This window comes from Haliotis cracherodii, unplaced genomic scaffold (assembly GCF_022045235.1).
Source record: "Haliotis cracherodii isolate W230 unplaced genomic scaffold, xgHalCrac1.p SCAF_17, whole genome shotgun sequence".
NCBI lineage: Eukaryota > Metazoa > Mollusca > Gastropoda > Lepetellida > Haliotidae > Haliotis > Haliotis cracherodii.
The window spans coordinates 22,118,824-22,140,466 of record NW_027266272.1 but is presented as its reverse complement, the minus strand read 5'-3'; the positions used below and the strand labels follow the sequence as shown (position 1 = coordinate 22,140,466).

Sequence of the window (21,643 nt, the reverse complement as noted above, 5' to 3'; positions counted from 1 at the left end):
AACTTGAGTACACACTGATCCGTTGACCGGGTTAACAATACAGGACTCCATTATAAATATGCACATTAAATTATTATTACATGATGCATATTCTGCAATAATATTTTTGACGTTTCATAATAAAGATATGACGGTATGGAAGATATTACGATATATATTAACACCAATCACCGACAGAAAACATGTGGTTGTATTTTTTTGCGCCCCTTGTTCTAACCGTTTGCGATAAAGTGCGGGGAACTGAACCATTCTATGACTACACTGTTACTTCTGTCGATGCATGTTTAATGAAAATCATAAAAGAACTTGGACGTACATAGATCCTGCTTGTCCTTGTTCCACAAAGGTCGGGGGTACGGGTGGCCCAGTCGTCTAATGCGCCGCGATTCGCTGTGCAGAGTTGCGTCCCTTGGGCACGCCAGAAACCTATGATTGTGGGCTCGAATCCCGGTTCGCCCCGATTATGTTTCTAGGTTTGTCAGCACCATACCCGTGCTCGTGGGTTTCACCGAAGTGGTAAACGTCTGAGACCTACATCATTTCGGGCTTTCCTCCTACATTAAGCTGACACGCCATGATATAACTGGAATACTTTTAAAAGCGGCGTTAAACCCAACTCACTCACTCACTCACTCACTCACTCCTCAAAGGTCGTCATCCCGGAAGCGGTGTATAACAAAGACGGTTGAGTGTATTCGATGGGGACATTTAAGAGCGCTTTGATCTCCGCATGTACCTGCAATTACTGAGTCGTGTTACGACAAACCTCCATTAACGAAAGCATTACCGACGTCAATACATCTTTAATCATTTGCACGGTGTCACGTGACGGGAAATCACGTGTCCTACCTGTTTGATGGACGAGAACAAGCCTTGACAAGCGTCCTTGAAATATAAGTTCTGTTACACTTCATTTAAATGAACGGAACAAGGCCATATGGCAAGGAATACAGCAGTATTTTCTCGTAGAGCGTGACACTAAAACTGTCGTTAATGCTGACAGCGCGTTATATATGTGTCTTTTAATGATCTACGACAACCAGATGGTTCAGTGGTTAAACAGCTTACTCACTGCGACAACGTTGACATGCAGAACAACCCGGGCACCAGACGCTTGAAATACAACTACTCATATTTATATAGTTTTGATTATAATAAACAAATACAGCAATGCCAAGAATATGACGTTTTTGGTGTCATTACAGACAAATATATTAAAATACGTTTTGTCTGACTTGTATGTACGAGCTTTTAAACAATCACATATGTTGGTTTGGGTCATAGTAAGTGTGTTTGTGCATATTCAAAACACGAATAATTAAAATTCAGACATTCATTTTAGAATACTTTCAATTATCTGTCTTTCGGACATTCATTCATGGCACATATGCGTTGTATTGGTATTTATCAATGGCCTTAGCAACTGCCGGTGTGTTTCATTCAAAACTATGTTCTGGCAACAGCTGTTCGATATTCATAACGGCATTTTCTATGCATAAGGATATATTTTCACCGTCGACATGTGTACTTTAAATTTAAGACACAATCAAATCCCATCATAAATCCCATTCTGAGGGGGGAACGGGTGGCCCAGTCGTCTAAGGCGCCCTGATTCGCTGTGCCGAGTTGCGGCCCTTGGGTACGCCAGAATCCTATGATTGTGGGTTCGAATCCCGATTATGTTTCTAGGTTTGTCAGCACCATACCCATGCTCGCGGGGTTCACTGATGTGGTAAACGTCTGAGACCTGCATCACTTCGGGCATTCCTCCCACATTAAGCTGACACGCCGTGATATAACTGGAATACTGTTAAAAGCGGCGTTAAACCCAACTCAGCCACCCACCCCATTCTGATCTCATGTGATGCTATACAGACACGTGAATGGTCACAAAAACGACTGGGTTTTATCACTCGCTCACCCAAAAACTATTGCTAACCCTTTGAACAGTATAGGATGCTATTTACGTCAAATAGTGTACACAATATGTTTACGTAAAATGACAGATCGATACCCAAAACACATCATTTTAAAAGCAAGCACTTTTTAAAAAAAATCCACAAAAAATGGATAGTATGAATGAAAACACTTTTTGTTGTCCTTGGCGTGTTCTTAAACCGACTCCATTCAAAAACAGTACTTGTAGGACTTGAATAATAAATTGCCGGGAAAACGAAAGCATACTCTTGAAAAAAAAGGATTCGACCCAAAACTTAGAAACGTTATCAAAACATTAGCTGTGAACAGTTGCCGAAGCACTGCAAACTTTAGGTAGCAACATCAATGATAGCCGTATCAAATACATCACCATCGGATAACCATTTTTCGTTTGCTTCATTTTCAGCTACCTTCAAACCTGGGTGTGTAGTTTCTCTTGCACGGCGGTTTATATTAACGGTGCGACATTAGTGAGTGAGTGAGTTTGGTTTTACGCCGCTTTTAGCAATATTCCATCAATATCACGGCGGGGGACACCAGAAATGGGCTTCACACATTGTACTCATGTCGGGAATCGAACCTGGGTCTTCGGCGTGACGAGCGAACGCTTTAACCACTAGGCTACCCGACCGCCCCGGTGCGACATTAGATGGTAATTACTCACTCATGGTTCATCTGACGCATATCACGACAACCCACATGACTCTCTAGTCCGACTCATCTGGAGCATTCATGATTCATTGACGTGCTGTAGTAACCGGATAACAATGTTCTATGTGTAAACAGCCTGCCCTTCGTATTCGTGCAAGTCATCGCGGAGTGGACACTGCCATTGCACAATAGCGAGAAACCCACGCCGATACTCCACTTCTAGTGGACAGTTTAATTGTTATTGTGTTCCACTAATCTATGAAACATGGTACATTGAAAAACGCCCTTGCTTATAAATATAGATTTTCATTATTTCCGGTGTATTGTTTACCTATTAAGTATTATATTCGCTGCAATATTCAATTTAGTTCAAATTTGAGCTGCACTAAAGGCCTATTTACTATCTGAACTTCTTCTCCTTTTAGTCATAATTTGTAAAAGTACTATTTGTTATGTGGTCTTAAATGGTTATTTATTTTTTGCGACACATTTTGTACGGTACCTTCTATTTATTGCTAAGGCAACTTGGGAGTGAGTGGTGGGTTCGACTCCCGGTTCGCCCCGATTATGTTTCAAGGTTTTTCAGCACCATACCCGTGCTCGTGGGTTTTACCGAAGTGGTAAACGTCGGAGACCTGCATCACTTCGGGCTTTCCTCCCACATTAAGCTGACACGCCGCGATATAACTGGAATACTGTAAAAAGCGGCGTTAAACCCAACTCACTCACTCACTGGGAGTGAGTGAGTATGGTCTTTCGCCTTTTTTTGGCAATATTCCAGTAATATCATGCCGGGGGGACACAAGGCGTGAATTTCACACATTGTATACATGTGGGGAATCGAACCCGGGTCTTTAGTGTGACGAGAGAACGCGTTAACTACTAGGCTACCCCACCTGCAGGCAACGGCGTTCCTTTTGATGATCATTAGCTAATAATAAATCCTTCAACTATTAGCGAGTGGACAGTGGTGTAAGGTGTCGTACCTAGTCGATAAGAGTTGCGCCTCTTGGCCGTGACAGGATCCGCTGGCTGCTGGGTCACATTCGCGCTGATTATGATGGTCAGTATATGAGTTCCATGCTCGCGCTTATGTCTACGGCACGCGTACAACTGTCTATAATTAATAGACCCTGATAGAACTGTTTTAAACTGAACTCACTCACTGCTATAATGGAGATAAACCTAAAACCCAAAGCGCTAAGTTTAATATTATCTGAATATAAGTTTTGAGGCTTGTCGGGCAGGCGTGTTCAGGGGACCGTCTCCAAAGTTTTCAGGAGCATATTCTCTTTGAGTACGAGAAAACGCGATGGTCCTCAAACAGCGATACAGATGAGAGATATCGGAAGTGGTCCTTTAATTTTAAGATAACGACAGTAGCACCGTTGACTGCGAGAAAATGACAGTACCACCGTTGAGTTCGAGATAACAACAGTAGCCGCAATATATTCGAGATAACGTCAGTAGCACCGTTGACTTCAAGATAACGACAGTAGCCCTGTTGACATCGAAATAACGACAATAGCCCCGTTGACTTCGGTATAACGACAGTAGCCCCGTTGACTTCGAGTTAACGACAGTAGCCCCGTTGACTTCGAAATAACGCCAGTAGCCCTGTTGACTTCAAGATAACAGTAGTTGCCCAACCGACTCCAACATAACGGCAGTAGTTCTGTTGACTTTGATATATCGGGAGCAATCCTTAAACTTCGAGATCAAGGCAGTAATCCCACTGGATTGATTCATTTAGATTTCAGTCAACTGGATCAACTGAACAGACAACAGGAGTCCCCATAATGACGAGAATATATGAATGGTCCCGAGAAATAAGTTTATGTATATTTTGACGCAAAGTAGGTTGACCAACTTCGGAAAAACAGGAGTAGGACTTCGAAATTCTGAAAGTGGTCCTTCTATTGTGGAGATATCGGTAATTGCCCTGTCCCTGCGAGATAAAGGTAGCCTAGGGTTCCTTAATTTCGAGATATCCAAATCCACACCATAGATAAAAATACACGGTGAGATTTCTGCAGACTGGGCGTAAAATATTATAAACATATACAGCTAATGCCATAATAACGTATTACGTACACTCGTCACGATATGGCTGAAATATTGCCGATGTGACGAAAAGCATTTACTCACTCACTCACTATTACGTACATGTTTATCAAGACTCGTGAAAGTCCCGGATAGAATAGGTCTTCAGCAACTCATGCTTGCCGTAAAAGGCGACTATGCTTGTCGTAAAAGGCGACTAACGGGATCGGGTGGTCAGGCTCGCTGACTTGGTTGATGCATGTCATCGATCCCAATTGCGCGGGTCGATGCTCATTATATTAATCAATGGATTGTCTGGTCCAGACTCGGTCATTTACAGGTGGCCGTCATGTAGCTGGAATATTGTAGCGTTAAACCACAAACAAACAAACAAAAAAACCCAAAAAACAAACAAACACACATACTGCACATTGTGATAAAACAGGGTTCATTCTTACCGAACATAGCTATATCGAGCTTAACCATGCAAGCCTATTCAGAAATCGGCTGTGTGTAAATTTGAAGAATTCAAACCGTTTTCCTATAAAGACGACCCCTGTACTACACAAGCAAATATCTCTGACCGACATCCTTGAAAATGTTAAAGGTATCTCAAAGCACATTTACTGACCTTTTATTGAAATAAGAAACCACATCCTCCACGCTGAGATTGTCAACCCCCTTAACCAGCTATCTCTATCTCATTGTGGTTAATGTACCTTTACTATATCATCATGTTATTGAAATCAGATAAATATTTAGTCTTGACATGAATTACAAGCCACAAATGACCACAGAGGGGGAGAGGTCGTGTTAACGTCGAGCATATAAGTCAATTTGCCCATCGCACCAATTTGCTAACACTGATTAAAATCAATAGTCAAATGAAAATCGACCCTCGGTGCAATTTAAACTAACCTTTGATATTTGCCTCACCGATGTACACGATATAAGCGCTATAAGCCGCGGCAATGATGTGTTAGCGTTCACATCAAGAGTCACTCCGAACCACGTACAGTCAGCATGTCAATAGATTTTAAGGAATTCAAGCCCGCAAGGTAACCCATTTTGTGCCTTGAGATATACCACAGCAGCAGCACAACGAAGTTACTACGGAACTATTTAACACATTTTAGAGTGAATACACACACGCACATATCTACATGAATGCCTATATATAAATTATATATCTGCCTAACCTTAATTACATCATGCCGGTATTGCTGGTTCTGCTTGACCTATATAGAAAGTGTCGACGAAGGAGAAATATTTAGTTTAAATGCCAAACCATCACACGATTATAACATCACTAATAAACACGTGTAAATGTTCAAAAAGCTAGTGACGTAGATAACTGAATTATTTCGAGACAACGACCAACGACTTCTACAACTGATGCGACACTTACGAGAACACAAACAAACGTTAATGGCATAATTCTTTTTAAATATCAAATCATTTACGACTAAGTAAAATATCCCTACTCGGCTTAAAACACAACAAGCACTGATCTCGCCCGACACTGGCCTAGTTGTAACTTGTTCTGCGCGCAGCGATATAAATGTTCACGGCGAATACACGAACACTATAGTTAGGACTGAACGACAAGAGAGACTCACCATGGTTCTGCAGCAGTTCCTTTATGAGCCACTCGCACAGAGAACAGGCCCGCGACACAAGTGTAAGAGATCGCAAACCCACCCACGCGCATCGTGGACGAGTCAGATGGATGGTTTATCAATGGAAGTGACTCCATGAATGGACGGAGTGCGCTGGGACTGTGGTTGCCTTGTACTAGGTGGGTGGAGGTTGGAGATGATGAGGTGGTAGGTGGAGATGGGTGGAGATGAGGTGGAGGTGGGTGGAGATGGGTGGAGATGAGGTGGAGGTGGGTGGAGATGGGTGGAGATGAGGTGGAGGTGGGAGGTGAGGTGGAGGTGGGTGGGGATGAGGTGGAGGTGGGAGGTGAGGTGGAGGTGGGTGGGGATGAGGTGGTAGGTGGAGATGGGTGGAGATGGGTGGAGATGGGTGGAGATGGGAGATGATGAGGTGGTGGGTGGAGATGGGTGATGAGGTGAAGGTGGGTGGAGATGGGTGATGAGGTGGAGGTGGGTAGAGATGGGTGATGAGGTGGAGGTGGGTAGAGATGGGTGGAGATGAGGTGGAGGTGGGAGATGATGAGGTGGAGGTGGGTGGAGATGGGTGGAGATGATGAGGAGGTGGGAGATGATGAGGTGGAGATGGGTGGAGATGGGTGGAGATGAGGTGGAGGTGGGAGATGATGAGGTGGTGGGTGGAGATGGGTGATGAGGTGAAGGTGGGTGGAGATGGGTGGCGATGAGGTGGAGGTGGGAGATGATGAGGTGGAGGTGGGTAGAGATGGGTGATGAGGTGGAGGTGGGAGATGATGAGGTGGAGGTGGGTGGAGATGGGTGGAGATGAGGTGGAGGTGGGAGATGATGAGGTGGAGATGGGTGGAGATGGGTGGAGATGAGGTGGAGGTGGGAGATGATGAAGTGGAGGTGGGTGGAGATGGGTGATGAGGTGGGGGTGGGTAGAGATGGGTGATGAGGTGGAGGTGGGAGATGATGAGGTGGTGGGTGGAGATGGGTGGCGATGAGGTGGAGGTGGGAGATGATGAGGTGGAGATGGATGGAGATGGGTGGAGATGAGGTGGAGGTGGGAGATGATTAGGTGGTGGGTGGAGATGGGTGGTGATGAGGTGGAGGTGGGTGGAGGTGGGTGGAGATGGGTGGAGATGGGTAGAGATGAGGTGGAGGTGGGAGATGATGAGGTGGTGGGTGGAGATGGGTGGCGATGAGGTGGAGGTGGGAGATGATGAGGTGGAGATGGGTGGAGATGGGTGGAGATGGGTGGAGATGAGGTGGAGGTGGGAGATGATGAGGTGATGGGTGGAGATGGGTGGCGATGAGGTGGAGGTGGGTGGAGATGGGTGGAGATGGGTGGAGATGAGGTGGAGGTGGGAGATGATGAGGTGGTGGGTGGAGGTGGGTGATGAGGTGGAGGTGGGTAGAGATGGGTGGAGATGAGGTGGAGGTGGGAGATGATGAGGTGGAGATGGATGGAGGTACGTGGTGAAAAGGTGGAGGTGGGAAGAGAAGAGTGGAGATATGGTTGAGGTGGGTGGAGGTTGAGATGAGGGTGAGATGGGTGGGGATGGGTGGAGGTGGGTGGAGATGAGGTGGAGATAAGGTGGAGGTTGGTGGAGGTGGAAAATACGTAGATGTGGGTAGAGATCGTTTGAGATAAGGTGTAGGTGGGTGGAGGTGGTTGGAGGTGAGTAGAGATGGGTGGAGAAGGGCTGAAGGTGTGTGGAGGTGGGTGGAGATGAGGTGGAATTGGTGAAGGTGAGAAGAGATGGGTGGAGATGGGTGGAGACGAGGTGGAGATGAGGTGGAGATGGGTAGAGGTAGGTGGTCATGAGGTAGAGGTTGGTAGAAATGGGTGGAGATGAGGTGGAGGTGGGTGAAAGTGGAAAAACAGGAGGATGTGGGTAGGGATGGTGGATGTGCTGAAGGTGGAGGAGGAGGTGGAAGTAGGTTGAGATGGATGGAGATGAGGTAGTGGAGGTTGGTGGGGATGAGGTGGAGGCGGGTAGAGATTAGGTGGAGATGAAGTGGATGTGATGGAGGTGGGTGGAGATGAGGCTGATGTGGTGGTGGTGGTGGAGATGAGATTGATGTGGTGGATATGACGTGGAGGTGGCCAGAGGTGAGGTGGAGGTGGTAGGAGCTGAGCTAGAGGTAGTGAAGGTGGGTGGAGATGGGTGGTGATGAGATGGAGATGAGGTGGTGGAGGTTGGTGGTGATGAGGTGGAGGTGGTAGGAGCTGAGCTAGAGGTAGTGAAGGTGGGTGGAGATGGGTGGTGATGAGATGGAGATGAGGTGGTGGAGGTTTGTGGCGATGAGGTGGAGGTGGTAGGAGCTGAGCTAGAGGTAGTGAAGGTGGGTGGAGATGGGTGGTGATGAGATGGAGATGGTGGAGATGGTGGAGATGGGTGGTGATGAGATGGAGATGGGTAGAATGTAGGTGGAGGTGTTGGAGGTGGGTGGAGACGGATGGTGATGGGTGGAGGTGGTGGAGGTGGGTGGAGATGAGGTGAAGGTGGACGGAGATGGTGGAGGTAGGTGGAGATGGGCGGAGATTGGTGGTGATGAGGTGGGTAGAGAGGTGGGGGTGGGTGGAGATGGGTGGAGGTGTAAAAGATGTTTTTGTGGGTAGAGATCGTTGGAGATGAAGTGGAGGTGGGTGGAGGTGGGTGGAGGTGAGTAGAGATGGGTGGAGATGAGGTGGAGATGAGGTGGATGTGGAAAAGAGGTAGATGTGGGTAGAGAACGGTGGAGGAGGAGGTGGAAGTAGGTTGAGATGGGTTGAGATGGGTTTAGATGGTTGAGATGGATGGAGAAGAGGTGGTGGAGGTTGGTAGTGATGAGGTGGAGGTGGGTGCAGCTGAGGTGGAGGTGGTGAAGGTGGGTGGTTATGGGTGGTGATGAGGTGGGTAGAGAGGTGGGGGTGGGTGGAGATGGTAGGAGGTGGTGGAGGCGGTGGAGGTGATGGAGATGGTGGAGGTTGGTGAGAAGAGGTTTAGGTGGGTAGTGATGGGTGGAGGTTGGTGGAGATGAGGTGGAGATGAGGTGGAGGTGTTGGTGGTGGGTGGAGCTGGTGGAGGTTGTGGAGGTGGGTGGAGATTGGTGGAGATTGGTGGAGATGATGGAGGTGGTTGGAGATGGGTGGAGATGAGGTGGAGGAGGAGATAGGTGGATATGAGTTGGAGGTGAGTGGAGAGGTGGGGGTAGATTGAGATGAGGTGAAGGTGGATGGAGATGGTGGATGTGATGGAGGTGGTGGAGGTGGGTGGAGATTGTGGAGGTGGGTGGAGATGAGGTGAAGGTGGATGGAGATGGTGGTTGTGGTGGAGGTGGTGGAGGTGGGTGGAGATGGTGGTGGTGGTGGAGATGGGTGAAGGTGGATGGAGATGGTGGAGTTGGTGGAGGTAGGTAGAGGTGGGTGGTGATGGGTGGTGATGTTTTAGTTGGTGGAGGTGGGTGGAGACGGGTGGAGGTGGTAGAGGTGGATGGAGATGGTGGCGGTGGCGGAGGTGGCGGAGGTGTGTGGAGATGGTGGAGATGGGTGGAGATGAAGTGAAGGTTGATGGAGATTTTGGATGTGATGGAGGTAGGTGGAGCTGGGTGGTGATTGGTGGAGGTGGTGGAGATGGGTGATGGTGGATTGAGATGGCGGAGGTGGTGGAGGTAGGTAGGGGTGGGTGGTGATGGTAGGTGATGTTTTATTTGGTGGAGGTGATTGGAGATGGGTGGAGATGAGGTGGAGGTGGTGGAGGTGGTGGAGGTGGGTGGAGGTGGGTGGAGTTGAGGTGGAGGTAGTGGAGGTGGGTGGAGATGAGGTGAAGGTGCATGGAGATGGGTGGAGATTGTTGAGATGGGTGGAGATGGAGGTAGGTGGAGGTGGTGGAGGTGATGAGGTGGAGGTGGGTGGAGCTGGTAGTGATGAGGTGGAGGTTGGTGGAGATGGTGGAGGTGGTTGAGATGGTGGAGATGGTGGAGGTGGTGGAGATGAGGTGAAGGTGGATGGAGATGGTGGAAGTGGTTGAGATGGTGGAGATGGTAGAAGTGGTGGAGATGAGGTGAAGGTGGATGGAGATGGTGGATGTGGTGGAGATGGTGGAGATGGTGGAGGTGGTGGAGGTGCGTGGAGGTGGTGGTGTTAGATGGAGATGGTGGAGATGAGGTGAAGGTGGGTGGAGATGGTTGTGGTGGTGGTGGATGGAGATGGTAGAGATGAGGTGAAGGTGGATGGAGATGGTGGAGGTGGTGGAGGTAGGTAGGGGTGGGTGGTGATGGTAGGTGATGTTTTATTTGGTGGAGGTGATTGGAGATGGGTGAAGATGTGGTGGAGGTGGTGGAGGTGGTGGAGGTGGTGGAGGTGGGTGGAGTTGAGGTGGAGGCGGCTGGAGGTGGGTGGAGGTGGGTGGAGTTGAGGTGGAGGTAGTGGAGGTGGGTGGAGATGAGGTGAAGGTGCATGGAGATGGGTGGAGATTGTTGAGATGGGTGGAGATGGAGGTAGGTGGAGGTGGTGGAGGTGATGAGATGGAGGTGGGTGGAGTTGGTAGTGATGAGGTGGAGGTTGGTGGAGATGGTGGAGGTGGTTGAGATGGTGGAGGTGGTGGAGGTGGTGGAGATGAGGTGAAGGTGGATGGAGATGGTGGATGTGGTGGAGATGGTGGAGATGGCGGAGGTGGTGGAGGTGCGTGGAGGTGGTGGTGTTAGATGGAGATGGTGGAGATGAGGTGGAGGTGGGTGGTGATTGGTGGAGGTCGGTTGAGACGTGGTGAAGGTGGATGGAGATGGTTGAGGTGGTTGAGGTAGGTGGTGATGGGTGGAGATGGTAGAGGTGGTGGAGGTGGTGGAGGTGGGTGGAGATGGTGGAGGTTGGTGAGAAGAGGTTTAGGTCGGTGGTGATGGGTGGTTGTTGGTGGAGATGAGTTGGAGGTAGCGGGAGAAGCTAGGATGTTGGAGTTAGGATGCAGGAGTTCCTGGGATGTGGGAGTTGCTCGGATGTTGGAGTTTCCAGGATGTAGGTGTTAATAGGATATGGGAGTTGCTAGGATGTGGGTGTTGCTACGAAGTTGGTGTTGGTGGGGTGTGGGTATTGCTACGATGTGAGTGTTGCTGGGATGACGGAGTTGCTAGGATGTAAGTGTTAATGGAATGTGGGAATTGCTAGGATATGGGTATTAATAGGATGTGGGAGTTGCTCGGACACGGGTGTTGCTGGGATGAGGGAGTTGCTAGGATGTAGATGTTAATAGGATGTGGGAGTTGCTAGGATATGGGAGTTGCAATGATATGGGTGTTGCGACGAAGTTGGTGTTGCTGGGATGTGGGTATTGCTACGATGTGAGTGTTGCTGGGATGAGGGAGTTGCTAGTATGTAGCTGTTAATAGGATGTGGAATTTGCTAGGACATGGGTGTTAATAGGATGTGGGAGTTGCTAGGATATTGGAGTTGCTGGGAAATGGGTATTGGTACGATGTGAGTGTTGCTGCGATGAGCGAGTTACCATGATGTTGGTGTTAATGGGATGTAGGAGTTGCTAGGATGTGGGAGTTTCTAGGATATGGGTGCTGCTACGATGTGAATGATGCTGGGATGAGGGAGTTGCTAGGATGTAGGTATTAATAGGATGTGGGAGTGGCTAGGATATGAGTGTTGCTGGGATGTGTGAGTTGCTAGGACGTCGGTATTGGTAAGAATTGAGTGTTGCTGGAATGAGGGAGTTGCTAGGATGTAGTTTTAAATAGGATGTGGGAGTTGCTAGGATGTGGCTGCTGCTAGGATGTGGGAGTTGCTAGGATGTCGGTAATGCTACGACTTGAGTATATCTGGAATGAGGGAGTTGCTAGGATGTAGGTGTTAACAGGATGTGGGAGTTGCTAGGATGTGGGAGTTGCGAGGATGTCGGTATTGGTACGAATTGAGTTTTGCTGGAATGAGGGATTTGCTAGGATGTAGGTGTTAATAGGATGTGGGAGTTGCTAGGATGTTTGTGTTGCTAAGATGCGGGAGTTGCTAAGATGTCGGGACTGCTACGAATTGATTGTTGTTGGAATGAGGGAGTTGCTAGGATGAAGTGGTGAATAGGATGTGGGAGTTGCTAGGATGTGGGTGTTGCTAGTATGTAGGAGTTGCTAGGATGTCGGTATTGCTACGAATTGAGTATTTCTGGAATGAGGGAGTTGCTAGGGTGTAGGTGTTAATAGGATGTTGGAGTTGCTAGGATGTGGGAGTTGCTAGGATGTCGGTATTGGTACGAATTAAGTGTTGCTGGAATGAGGGAGTTGCTAGGATGTAGGTGTAAATGGGATGTGGGAGTTGCTACGATGTGGCTGCTGCTAGGATGTGGGAGTTGCTAGGATGTCGGTAATGCTACGACTTGAGTATATCTGTAATGAGGGAGTTGCTAGGATGTAAGTGTCAACAGGATGTGGGAGTTGCTAGGATGTGGGAGTTGCTAGGATGTCGGTATTGCTACGAATTGAGTGTTGCTGGAATGTGGGAGTTGCTAGGATGTCGGTATTGCTACGAATTGGGTGTTGCTAGGATGAGTGAGTTGCTAGGATGTAGGTGTTGCTAGGATGTCGGTAGTGGTACGACGTGAGTGTTGCTGGGATAAGGGAGCTGCTAGAATGTTGGAATTGCTCGGATGTGGGAGCTGCTCGGATATGGGAGTTGCTGGGATGTAGGTGTTAATAGGATGTAGGAGTTGCTAGGATGTCGGTATTGCTACGAATTGAGTGTTGCTGGAATGAGGGAGTTGCTAGGATGTGAGTGTTGCTAGGACGTGGGAGTTGCTATGACGTGGGAGTTGCTAGGATGTGGTAGTTGCTAGGATGTGGGAGTTGTTAGGATGTGGGAGTTGCTAGGATATGGGTGTTGCTACGATGTGAGTGTTGCTGGGATGTGGGAGTTGCTAGTGTATTGGTGTTGCTAGGATATTGGAGTTGCTAGGTTGTGGGAGTTACTAGGATGTGGGAGCTGCTAGGATATGGGAGTTTCTGGGAAGTGGGTATTGCATGTGAGTGTTGCTTGGATGAGGGAGTTGCCAGGATGTAGATGTTAATAGGATGTTGGAATTGCTTTGAACATGGGTGTTACTAGGATGTGGGGGTTGCTAGGGTGTGGGAGTTGCTAGGATGCAGATGTTGATAGGATGTTGGAGTTGTTAGTATCGCTGGGATCAGCTTATAGAATTGGACGAACTCATTTGGAATGCTCTTAAGATGCGCGTGGGAAGCAGACATTCCCTGCAGGCTGTGTCCTCTTTGAAACAGTGTTGAGAGGTGAATGTGTCTGAGGGATAATGGTTGACCATCATGACGGAAACAGGACATACATAAATCCGACTTCACCTCTCACATCCAAGAACCCAATACACCCACAAAGCCACATCCCACCCGCACACCCACATACATTCACAGCAACATGTTGGCTCTGAGTCGCTGCAGTGTGTCTGAGTGGGGTACCCATGCGGCATGGTATCTAGCACCATCTAGCACCATCTAGCACCATCTAGCACTAGAAACCTGTTACAGGTCCTGACTGGAACAAAGAGCCACATCCACACGTGCATTCTCGCCAATATATAAGTTTGATGAACTTCCTTGTTCCTTCGTTCGATTACCTAAGAAAAGCCTACCAGTTGAACACAAATCTGGCATATTTCACTCTTATACTCAATATATCTATCCCACAATATTATATTATACACAGTATTATAATCTATTTAGACTAGCTATTACTTTCTACACACTACATACCTCCCCTAGATACTACACTGTACCAGTGCCAACACGTGACACTTTGTGTATGAATTGACATTTTTGTGAAATAAAACGTGTATTTGTTCCATTACGTAACGTAATAGAAACATATTTAAGAAAAACACAAATACAAACTCAGTTCGTGACAGGAACAAGGCTATCCACGTTCCTCGGATGAAAACACTTATGTATTATATTCAAAACAGGGTATTTATGTACACTTTATGTGGAGACGATAAAGAGGAGGTTTAATAGTAATTCAATAAAAACATATAAGCATTGAATGAGTCTCCGAAAGTAGATGCTTTCATTACTCATAGAATAATAGTAATTGAGACCTAAACACTTACAAAATATTCACGTTTAATTTTCAATTATATCAGCCAATTCTTTTCATCCATCCATAAACAAATATTAACTGACAAAAAATTACGTAGCGAAATGAATCTCTCCTGCTGGTGATGATAACATTCGAAAGACGTATCTATTCGATAAAATTCTTTGTTGGGACCACGATCATTCAAACCTTACATTCTCCTCTCAAGCGAAAATATCGCGAAGTTCATGAATAAGTCCTTGGGGGATCTATCGCGCTCGGAATTGATTGCGTGGTAATATTTCTTATCAGATAGGGGGCCATATTCATGTACATTGTCGGGATGAAGCCGAGGCACACCTCGAAAGGATGCTATTCCGTTAACACTAGGGAAAATCGTTTGAAGAACAGCTACATTCGCTGGAATGGAAAGATGGTTTAAGGTTTAAGCAATAGCTGCGTTGTACGAGTAACACACAAAGATTCATATGACAAGGACTGTATTTTAAAAGTATGCTGTAGGTAAATTTGAACTGATACAATTTAAGTGATTTGTGTTTAACGCCGCTTTTAACAGTATTCTAGTTATATCGCGGCGTGTCAGCTTAATGAGGGAGGAAAGCCCGATGTGATGCAGGTCTCAGACGTTTACAACTTCGGTGAAACCCACGAGCCCGGGTATGATGCTGACAAACCTAGAAACATAATCGGGGCGAACCGGGATTCGAACCCACAATCATAGGTTTCTGGCGTGCCCAAGGGACGCAACTCTGCACAGCGAATCGCGGCGCCTTAGACGGCTCGGCCACCCGTGCCCCCCATGGCTTTTGAGGTGGAAACGAAAATTCTATTTCTATCAAGATTTCAGAGAACATCATATAACTCCTGCTCAGAAGTCGTTTATCAAGGTTACTACATTCAAGGGGGCGGTCGGGTAGCCTAGTGGTTAAAACGTTCACACGTCACGCCGAAGACCCGGGTTCGATTCCCGACATGGGTACAATGTGTGAAGCCCATTTCTGGTGTCCCTCGCCGTGATATTGCTGGAATATTGCTAAAAGCGGCGTAAAACCATACTCACCCCCTAACTACTACATTCAAGGCCTCGGTGAAGCTTTCAAAAAGGTTTACGGCAGGGATGTTGAGGGCATTTCGAAATTGACGCCATCAGTGACAAAAATTATGTCCGATGCAATTCCCCATTTTGAGTTGTACCATATGTTTATCAGGTTAACAATTGACTTGCCTTTGCATGTGTTTGTGACGGGTGCGCCGGTGGGCCAGTTTACATGCAGCTTTTCGCGCATTCAGGAACTAATGCTCATGATATAGTCGGAGTTAGGACAATCGCCTCTGCTTATTGCAAAGATTTCTTATGAACAAGAAAGCGACAAAACCCTTTCATCTTCCTATCTATCTTAGAACGTGTCAGACTGTGTGACTGTCTACCTAGCTATCTGTGGCTGACTGTATGTGTGTCTATCTGTGTACCTTTGTGCGTATCCGACTGTATCTCTATCTGACTATTTTTTTGCGTATGTGTTTTTTTTTTTTTTGGTAATACTTTTTTTTTTTAGGGTTCAGGATACATTGTACATGATATAGTGCATATTAATACATTGACTGTTTGCACATCATTTGTAATGTGAGATTGATATTACTAGTGATAATAAATGATTTAATACATAATATATATGTATCACATGATGGAGTCCCCTTTTTTTATTTATCATAAAAACAACAGCCATTCACACTTCTCATACAAACACCATTTACACGCTTTCACACAGGGACGCCACAAGCACTCTCATACACACACACACACACACACACATTATATTCTCAAAGAGAGATCTCAAATCTCAAGTCAGTGGTTCCAATTGAATGATACGGAATGTAGACACTAACACATGGACATACCATAATATACGCATGAACACAAGCATATATATATATATATATATATATATATATATATATATATATATATATATATATATATATATACATACACACACACACACACACACACACATACACACACATACATACACATGAACACATACATATACATATCCTAAAATTCAAAAAGGTTGCGTATGTGTTTTTTTCTGTATATGTGTCTGTTGGGGTTATACCTGCGCATGACTTCCCCTTACAGGAGCAAAATGATTTCTAAATATTTTGCTTTTTATGAAATATTCAGATAAAGTTGACCACACTGCGGTCCTTTGTCTTCTGTATAACATTTTCTACTCTGACGTTGAAGAAAGCTTGATTCTGATTGGTTAAAAAGAGGTGTCCCTTTCACTTCCTGATACCACTTTAAATTAACCCTTTTCACACCAAAACCATGCGTATGAAACATCGTTCTATAGACAGCCTGTGCATCAATGCTTATAACCATGGCTGCCGATAACCCTTTAGAATATTGTATACGTTCGATGTCAGAATATCACCTCAAGGTTTCGTCTTTCACTTGCATACTGCACAAGCACTTGACAATAACTTATCAGACATGATGGAATCTGTTTTAGAACTCATACAATGAATTAAACATGCATATGTCATTGTGTCATGAAAATGAGTAGTCATTCGTGTCGCGAAGGGCCAGCTCGTCCTCAGAAAAAAACGGCCGTGTATTTCAGGGTGTTTCCGTTGGCAATGGTTGTGCCAATGGACCTTTTTCCACCAGTAAATTATCAGGTTAATGTTGAACATAATCAATTATTGGGCTTGTCCTCTGCAATATGCAATAATTCATGCAATATGTAAATTGCACTGGCACCGTGAACAACTACTTGGGCAGCGAAGAGTAAGTCAAGTTCAGCCAATTCGAAGTTCTGGCGAATCGTAATTCGAGCCCACGATCAAAGGCTCCTGGCGTGTCCAAGGGGCGCAACTCTGCACGGCGAATTATGGCGACATAAGCGACTGGGCCAACTTCTGACAAGTTGTCAAAGAAAGGATCATACTCACGAACGTTTTTTCATCCTATGCCGCAATAGGTTTTCTTAACGGATTGCTGAAGGAGAAAAAGCGTACACAAGTGTGAAATAACACAAATAACAAAATTCAGTGCTACAAAGTCGGTGCAAGTTCAGCGTCGTTTAATGTAAGCTCTTGTCGCTTTGTACATAAGTGAAGACCAAACCAAGAACGAAGTAGCGTCAGTGAAAAGAGTGTTGATGGCTACAAGTGTGTATAGATTGTAAAATTTATGGTTCACAATTCAAGTTGGGGCAATGAGATCCATAGGCATGGCCCATGTAGTAAGGGTTTCTAACAACACTACTGTCATCTTTCCTGACTTAAATACTGTGTGATGACGTCACAATAGATGACGTCACTCATACCCTTTTGACGTCATGCTGACATATGTTTCTCGTCAAGTTTATCAATAAAGAAGGCACGTTTGCACTTATCAATAAGTCTTGATAGTGATGAAAATATTACATTCTTCGCAGGTGTATACTTATCCATCGTTTTGATACAATACGGTACCGGATTGAACATTCCCACACCCACGTTCAGTGTTCAAATTGCACCCAGACTATGTATTTTTTATTATTTTACAGATTAAAACAAACCCGCAGCCCAGGGCCCCGTTCCACAAAGCGATCGTAACTACAATCAATCTTAGAGACTTACGTCGATTCTAAAATTGTCTTAGCTAAAGTTTACAACCGTTCCACAAAGCGATCTTAGGGCGATTGTAACTTTACAAGTTCTTAAGTAGCCGATCTTAACAAAGATCGAAATCTTCAGCCATGAAGATACGAAATTTTCCCTTGGAGTGGCCTCCCTTGGTCATGTTTAGCAGACGACGCATTTCCTTGCACACCATAATAAAAGTCGCCATCTTTGTTGTTATGGTACAATATTTAAGATCGATTTTAGCAATCCTAAGTTGGTCCGGAGCAACTTAGCATTTTGATCTTAACTTACAACTCTCTTAGTTAAGATTGCTTTGTGGGACGGGCGGCTGATCGTAACAAAAATTTAAGATGGCATACTTAGTGAGTTACAATCAACTTAGCCCTAAGATCCCTTTGTGGAACGGGGCCCAGGGCTCTTGCCCCCTCAACCCGCAGCCCAGACAGCGAGACGACTTCCGCCAGCAAACGATGCCTAATCGAACCCATCAAGAACTTTTCGGAGAAAGTGAAGACTCCCCAACACTGCAGCCTTCTGCATTACCCAGATTGTCTGAAGGGCTGTATTCCTGGCAACAAACCCAGGTACTCTCCCAATGTCAGTCAACAGATTGGGAGGTACCAAACCTTAGGCACGGTGAACAATGGAAAGTCGGAAAACTTGGTTCTTGGGATGCCATCGTGTCATTTCGTAAGCGAGGTCAGCATATTTGCCATGTTTTCCCATGAATCTTGTTAATCACATGATCGCAAAAGGAACAGAAAATTCAATAATATAAATGAATTCATTCGATTTATCAAACAGAAATAGATCAGATTTATTATTTATCATTTTCCATGACACCCTCTACATATAATGGGTCGTACCACAGTCAAAACCACAGGCATGGCGAAGGCATTTTGGTAATAAAAGGATCGAGCCACTCCAGAGTGTCGCTTAAGATAATGCGTTTGTGCCACAGCTAGGCATCCACTGACAATTTGTTCGACAGTCTCATTAAATTCATTGCATAATCTACATTCCATATTTTGATGCAAAATCACACATTGGCGGTTTCGAGTGTGAAGAGACTGTTCCTGAGCGGCAAACAGAAAGCCTTCTGTTTCACATTTTGGGACAGCCGACTTCATCCAAACGAGGACTCTGTAGAGTTGCTGATCTTCTCAACACACCGAAAATAAACTCGATGCAGTGGCAAGAAAATAAAATCCACGTAAACGGGAAACCGATATCGTGTACTGTTCCAGGAACAAGCCTATAATGTACAGACATCTAATAAGAAGCGATTAAACGTTTCCTCGTTCCCAGACAGGGGTTGACGAACCCTCTCTGTCTCCAGGCAGCTGTCCTGGAAGGTGCTACATTTCATATGCTCTATTAATCCTTATAAAAAGAATATGATTGCTATTGTGCATGTACACTTCCTGAATAAGCCCGATACATGCTAACTGCGTATGATGCAGACCGGTAAATGGAGGCAACAATTAAGCCTGAAGCGAAAACACGAACATATTTTGAGCCATTTTCTGAACCATAATTGCTACCGGATGTTATCCATCAGGGCTAACCGCTGAAAGTTCTTGGCTAACCATCCGATCGCTTCGTGGGGGTCACTTAATACAGTTTACCTTGCCTAGCGGAGGTTACAGCATCAGTCGCACCTGCCCCTATGCAACACTAAAATAATTCTACTGTCAGTTATTATTCTAAACAGACCGCCTCCGTGGTCTAGTGGTAGAGCGTCCGCCCGGAGAGCGGAAGGTCCGGGGTTCGATCCCGACCGCGTCATACAGAAAGACATTAAAAGATGGTACTTGTTGTTACCCGGTCTGGTGCTCGGCATTAAGGGGCTAAAACAAGGACTGGTCGGCTCGGAGTCAGTATACTGTGGGGTATTCATGTTAAACTGCGGCATGGTATGTCAGTGAGCTAGCACTATAAATCGTCATCAGTCCGGACTAGTACAAGCAGCCACATAAACACACACGTACATGCACGTCGCTATATAAGTGCAATAATCTTGGACGCGACGTTAAACCCCATTTCACCTCACCTATTATTCTAAACGTAAACTCGATCTTACGGTGATGAGAATTATGTTAGTGTTTGTGGTACTTGTGCCCAAGGCATTAGCTGTCAACGTTGTGACATTTAAGAGAGCAGATGCGGTGATCCATGTGCATGACGAAATGAAGACATGTGATAAACGTCAAAAATCTCCATAACTACACAAAGAAATTCATACTAAGGAGTCATTTATTGATTCCCATCAAGGTCGTCAAGGTCGTCAAGCTCGTCAAGCTCGTCAAGTTGAATTGTTTAAAGAACCACTTTATGATAAACCTGAATAATCCTGCCTATAAGCAATGTAAGAAGGAGATAGTATTGACTGAGTATGATTTTACGCCGCATTTAGCAATATTCCAGCAATATCAAGGCGAGGGACACCAGAAATGGGCTTAACACATTGTACCCATGTGGGAAAACAGAACCGGGTACTTGGCGTGACGAGCGAACGCTTTAACCACTAGGCTACCCGACCGCCTCCAAAGCAGAGAATAGAAAGTGTGAGTGGGGAAGTCATCTTGTAGAGATTGGGATGATGTGGATATGAGAGCCGACGAGCACATATATGATGCTTACATACCAAGCATCATCATCTGAGAGAATCAGGGATTCGAACTCACAATCAGCATATCCTGGTACAACTAGGGACCGCAAATCTGGACATTCAGAAGAGTAGACATAGCTTCTGAATTTTTCTCGTTAAATATGAATCTACGTTAGTGTCACAAAAAACACTTTAGGCATAAGACCAGATTGTAGCTTTTGACGTGAAGCATTGGGTTTGTACTCGCATAACGGTCTAAGGCGCCGTTGGGGTACGATGGCACGCTTTTTGAAACATAAAGTGTTCCTCTTTACCTATTTTAACGCGGAACCCCCTATCAAGTTATTCATGGTGGTCTTGAAGTAATATTAATTTAGCCAGCCCATCCATTAAGTAGCCTTTTTCAATAATGATACGTGGTTGGGGACCTATATTAGCCCGGGGATGTTGTGAAAAGAAGCAGATCCCCGCCACGAGCTTCTTGTTGTAACTAGAGTAGTCCTTAATTTGGTCCAAGGTATGAATGGTGAGTGGTGCGGTAGTCCTTAGTCGTGAGTGGTGCGGTATCCCTCCACCCACAACTAAGGACTACCACACCACCCACAACTAAGGACTACCCCACCACCCACGACTAAGGACTACCCCACCGCCCACGACTTAGGACTACCCCTCAACCCACAACTAAGGACTACCACACCACCCACGACTAAGGACTACCACACCACCCACGACTATGGACTACCCCTCCACCCACGACTAAGGACTACCACACCACCCACGACTAAGGACTACCACACCACCCACGACTAAGGACTACCCCTCCACCCACGACTAAGGACTACCGCACCACCAACGACTAAGGACTACCACACCAACCACGACTAAGGACTACCACACCACCCACGACTAAGGACTACCACACCACCCACGACTAAGGACTACCACACCACCCACGACTATGGACTACCCCTCCACCCACAACTAATTGTTGCGGTAGTCCATAGTCGTGGATTGTGCGGTAGTCCTTAGTCGTGGGTGGTGCGGTAGTCCGTAGTCGTGGATTGT

At 46.0% G+C, this 21,643-nt stretch overlaps 3 protein-coding genes across 3 annotated transcripts in view; all 3 read right to left on the bottom strand.

Moving 5' to 3' along the window:
- LOC139464962 (inhibin beta A chain-like) overlaps positions 1-21,643 on the bottom strand; it is a 100,083-nt gene that overhangs the window by 27,399 nt on the left and 51,041 nt on the right. The window lies entirely within an intron of this gene.
- LOC139464688 (uncharacterized) lies at positions 6,248-8,074 on the bottom strand. The gene has a single exon (XM_071246206.1). The coding sequence runs from the start codon at positions 8,072-8,074 to the stop codon at positions 6,248-6,250; it is 1,827 nt and encodes a 608-aa protein (XP_071102307.1).
- On the bottom strand, positions 8,583-10,694 carry LOC139464687 (uncharacterized). The gene has a single exon (XM_071246205.1). The coding sequence runs from the start codon at positions 10,692-10,694 to the stop codon at positions 8,583-8,585; it is 2,112 nt and encodes a 703-aa protein (XP_071102306.1).